Genomic DNA, 5,290 nt, shown 5'->3' with positions numbered 1-5,290 from the left:
GGAATTTCTCATCAGCTGAGTAAATGATAGTTATCCTCTTGAGCAACTGGTTGGCTTTTAATCTTAAAACCGTAATAAATCATACTGAGCAGGTCATCTTGACTCATGTCAGCTACCAGAGAGTTCAAAGAAAAGTTAGCCCCTTCCTGGCCAAGGCACTCACTTCTATGGCTCCCACGTGTGTCTTAGCCTCCTTCCTTGCTCTGCTCGCCCTCCCTATGCTTGTTTTCTCTTTAGCTTGTTTTTCTTATGTATGTTTATTTCGATGTGATTTGAATTTATGGAAACTGCTTTAAATTCTTTCTGGAAGAACATGAGACAGAGCATTCAGTAAAACAGATAATGCCTATTTCTTGTAGCTTTTGTAATATATGTAATAAATAATACACAAAATAGGTTTGGTTTTTTTTTTTGTTTTTTTTGAGAGGTTTTTGCTATAGGGTATGTGCACTCTCCAGACAGAGACAGAGAGACAGAAAGCGAGAAATCACCCCCCCAGGGGGGATGGCCACACTGCAGTCCCTTCTCCTCCATTCTTCTCTTGGGATCTTGGGCACACATGCACACGTGCATAACGTGAGTTTTAAGCCACCGGGTCTGGGATGCCAACCGTGGTTGACTATATGGGAGTCCAGGGACATAGCCATTACGCTAACTGCTGGTCCCAATAGGTATTTTTTTAATATCAGATCAAAAGAAATATATTAGTTATAGGTGCTTTGTCTTTCTTTTTTTTTTAACTATAGGGTACATGCACTCACTGGAGATGGAAAGAGAGAGAGAAGTGAGAAGTCACCTTAGGGTGATAACCACAGTACAATCTCTTCTCCATTCTCCTCTCTGGATTTTGGGCGCACATGCTCTGTGTGTTTTTCAAGCCATTGGGTTCAGGACTCAGACCACATAGTCAGCCAGCCACCTTAACCACTTTGCCACTGGCTGGCCCAGTTATCGCTGCTTCAAACTGAAGAAAAGTTTAAATAGTTTAGTTTTGAGGAAAGACACCAATAGTTTCAGGGCAGATTGGCCCATAACTATCTGTTCACAAGTTTTCTGTAGCTTATATAAAGATAAGTGAGAATATCTGGAAGACTCTTTTTCATTCTTAAACATGGTAAAATACTCTTATTACTCATTTGTGTGAAGGCATCCATCTGTCTTATGTACACCTCATCGCCATTTTATATTCACAGGTCTTAGTCTCAATGGAGCTTTCTGATAAATGTTATGTCTTTGTAAAGGATAGCATGTAGGGCAGTTTCTCTGCTTTAAATCACATTTAAACAAGCTAGATATTGTCAGTGGATTTCAATTATTTTGATTTTTATAGCTGCACTAGTCATTTACACTTAACAGGCCTTGAATTTGAAAAAATATGTGTCTATGTATATACATATATAAACACATACATACACATATACATATATATATACATATATAAATATATATATATACACACACACACACACACGTATGTATTTAACTGGTGCAAACTGATCCATGAATTCAGAATTCAAATATTATCACAGTATTTTATTAATCATCAAAACCTGCCTTATTAGCAAAAAAACATAGCTTCTTCCTCTTAGAATATCTGCTTTCCCATGAATTATCCCAAGAACTGCAGTGGCTTATACAGTCCAAACGAATCATTCAGTTGCTTCTATTTTCAAGTGAAACATGTACGTGTGTCTGCGTATGTAAGAGAGATCACAAATGTCTGTTCCACCCACCGCAGCCACTACCACATGGTAGTGGTGATAAAAACAAGTCTTCGCACTGCCCGACAGGAGCTGCAGATCCACTGTGGACCCAGATACCATGTAGGCCCCCCGGTACATTGGGGAAGGATGGCCCCCTTCCTGTGTTGTTTGATGAGAGTATTCCCTGGTGCCCTGTGGTTGAGCTCCCAGATTACAGCTACTAGAACCTGCTCTCTCAGTTCTCACCACATATGTCTCTCAACTTTTGTTCTAAGAGCAATACAGAGTCGGGACTGGTCCTGTCATTTACCACCTCATAGACTTAGAACCATATTTCTACTCACCATCATGGTCTATTCTATGTCATTATTTTGAAAAAGAAAGTCCCTGGACCTCTGGATAACTAACCCATCCTCTAAGCAAGGCTACCTCCGAGCAGGGAGTCCAGGAGATCTTGTTTCTGCTCTTATGAAGAAGACTAATGTCAGTGACTCAGAAGAGCTTCAATTTTCTAAGGGTGACTTCTTAGTGATTTCTAAAGTGTTCATGCCCGTCCTTCTGGAGGCAGTGATTTCAAAATAATCTCTTATCTTCTCCCTCTTAGGTGAGAGAGGACCCAAAAGTGGAAATTTAACTTCTCACAGGGACATCTGGTTATACATGTAACTAATCTCAAATGAAAGAGCAAGGTTTAAGTGGTTTATATTGCATAAACCTTCATGTTTAAAATAACTGAAATAGATATGATTGAGAGAATAAACGATGAACTTAGTAAGTTGGTTATGTGTGATGGAAGGCTAAAGCCAACTATTTCAACTGATGTGAAGGATTGAGAGGACTCTCAAATGATGAATCATAATAGCACCTTGAGGTTACTAGTATGCTCTTAATGTTCAGGGTTTTGGTTTATATAACACTGTTTCTGCTACCTCCCCACCGATCCCCTCAAAATAAAGTACAACAGAAGTCCATAATGGGAACATATGGAATCAACGCTGGAAAAAAGTATCATTTCATTAGCATAGTGTTATAGAAAGGGAGTAATTAGTCCTAGCTCAGTTGATTAGTTTGCTTTCAGAGTTTATGGAGCTGAGGAAGTCATGAAATGGAAACCATGATTTGGTATGTCTTAGTGAAAACTTTTACCGTGAGCCACTTGGCATTAGCAGTGGCACCTCATTTGAATACGGACTTTGACCTGATAGAGATGATAAAGCTGCTAAGCAAGGAGTGGGTCTCTTTGCTTCGCCTTACACTTGGTGTTCAAGTTGCTTATTTTTCAGAGTTCTTCATTTATACGTGTTTACTGTGGGTACTGTTATAATTTCTCATTTTCTTTTAAATTAAGAATGCCTAATGATTTTTTACTCTTGTAAAAGCAAGCTGCTTCTTTTAGTGTTTTAATTTTATTAGTGTGAGTCTTATATTTGTTTCTAAACAATGTAGATAAAAGCTATTCAAAAAAGAGGTGGAGAAAAGATTCCTTTTATCAGAGCAAGTTAGTTTGAGTCACTCTGACTGAGTTAGTTCTATGTACTTAGAGGTTATTTTTGTGTTTTACAGGCCTTTCGGGAGGACCTGGAATGCCTTATTCAAGAACAGATGAAAAAAGGCCACAACCCAACTGGATTACTGGCATTACAGCAGATTGCAGATTACGTCATGACCAATTCTTTCTCGGGCTTTTCTTCACCTCCCCTCAGTATGTCAGTTTTGGAGTTTTTTTAAAGTTATAATTTTTTCTCTACTTTCTAAAGTTGCAAATCATACTCTATTCAGATTCAGTTCTTGAGATTATAACATCTCATACTCAGAGTCAAACATAATGTTACTTTTCCATATCAGCCAGGCATTTACTGGACCTTGTGAGACTTTACAATATAGTGTGAAACATGGTCCTTGTGTATTTTCAGTTAAAGAGATATACCAGGGTTGCACAAAGTATTGATATTACAAGATAACTACAAGGGAGAAAACTATAAAGCAGTTCATAAGAAATTGTCTAATGACCTTTTTTGTGATGGGCTCAGAGTTGGAATTGATTAGTAACTACAAGAGACTAAGAAAACTTTGTGGAAGAACAGGGGCCTGAACTCACTAGGCTTTAAAGGATCTAGTTTGAACTTACTATAAAAGAAGGGCTAGAACGTTCTATTCATTCAAAAGCTCTTTAGCAAGATCACCAATCTGGCGAGCTGAACATTGTAAGGGTACCGAGAATCATGAGGTCTGAAGCTCCATTACTTTACAGCTCAGCCATGAGAGATCAGTGTAATGCAGGGGCAGGTTCAGAGGACCAGAGGCTCCTTCAGGTCAGACCCAAGGGACAAGGGACTGGATGGTTTTTTTCATTGTTCCTTCCACTCTCCTTCCCTCACTTTTCATTGTTAAGTTATACATGAGATTTTAATGAATTCAAATATTTTTCAAAAAGGGGGCGCCATAAAAAGAGGGTGGGGAGGGTGGAGCAGAAGGCCAAGCGCACGCTGCTCTGTCTGACAAAGGCAGATCCTGCGAAAATGAGTTAACGGTGATGGGAATTGACTGTGGGGAGGAAACATTATATACCTCAGTCTAATAACACTGATAAGATTCTAGGCAGATTAATTAAATGATAAAAATGAAACCATGAAAAAGGCGCCAGTGTGATCTTGGTGTTGGGAAGGACTTCCTGTATCCAGACGAAGGACAGAAGCCCTCAAAGCTGGGCAGAATGGATGGTACCGAACTGTCTCAAGTCACTCCTTCCACAGGCGTTTCCTGAGTACCGCCCCCCACCCCACAACGTGCCAGATGCCAGTCTAAAATTAGATGAACAACTCTAAGAACAACAAGAAGGTGCTTAAATTCTCCAAGCTGGAACCAAGTTTCAGGCCAGGCAGAAAGGCCGTGGCTGCATGGCAAAGTGACCAGTGAGGGTTCCCCAGGCTTTCACTGGAGGAGGGCTTCCCAGGACAGAGCACAGAGTGGCAGACATGTCCAGTGTGCCTGAGAGGGGCATTCATTCATAAACCCCGTGCCAAAACCTGCACGAGTTGGACACGAACAAAACCCACCACGGACTGCCCAGCTGTGAGGATTTCACAAGACAGATTGGCAGGTTGGGCCAGAAGCACATACGGGGGACCATGCTCAGCCAAGTAGGGCATTGGAGGAATGTGAGGATGGCACCAGGACAGCCTCATTGCCATCCAGAGAGACACAAAGCAAGACCACGGGCTGTGCTGGCACCACGCTGGGGGCCACGGGACAGCACTGGGGACTTGCACAGCTGTGGGCCCCACACATGCTCGGGCCTTGCTAGCGAGCAGCCTTTTTGCGAGACACTCAAAGCCTCCCTCGTTGTCCGCCTTGCTACACACATGCTCGGGCCTTGCTAGCGAGCAGCCTTTTGCGAGACACTCAAAGCCTCCCTCGTCCGCCTTGCTACACGTTGGAATTCATCTCAGGGACAGAGTTAAGGATGTGAAGAAAGACAGAGGCCCAGCAGCGTCATTTATGATCCTGGGAAACCAGACCCAGCCCACCTTCGTCTCTGCCGCAAGAAGGCGCACACAGGATGGGACAGTGCGTATTTCATTTAGCCA

General features: G+C 41.8%; 1 protein-coding gene across 5 annotated transcripts in view; it reads left to right on the top strand.

The window, feature by feature from the left end:
• ADD3 (adducin 3) overlaps nt 1–5,290 on the top strand; it is a 196,083-nt gene that overhangs the window by 167,714 nt on the left and 23,079 nt on the right. For all 5 annotated transcript variants that reach the window (XM_006161610.3, XM_006161613.3, XM_006161609.3 and 2 more), the window contains exon 3: nt 3,267–3,405. In XM_006161610.3, coding sequence (XP_006161672.1) covers nt 3,267–3,405 — 139 coding nt within the window. The remainder of the gene's footprint in view (nt 1–3,266; nt 3,406–5,290) is intronic.

Source organism: Tupaia chinensis, unplaced genomic scaffold, assembly GCF_000334495.1.
Source record: "Tupaia chinensis unplaced genomic scaffold, TupChi_1.0 Scaffold138666_1, whole genome shotgun sequence".
NCBI classification, from domain to species: domain Eukaryota; kingdom Metazoa; phylum Chordata; class Mammalia; order Scandentia; family Tupaiidae; genus Tupaia; species Tupaia belangeri.
Note: the sequence above shows the minus strand (reverse complement) of the source record. Positions and strands in the feature narration are given on the sequence as shown.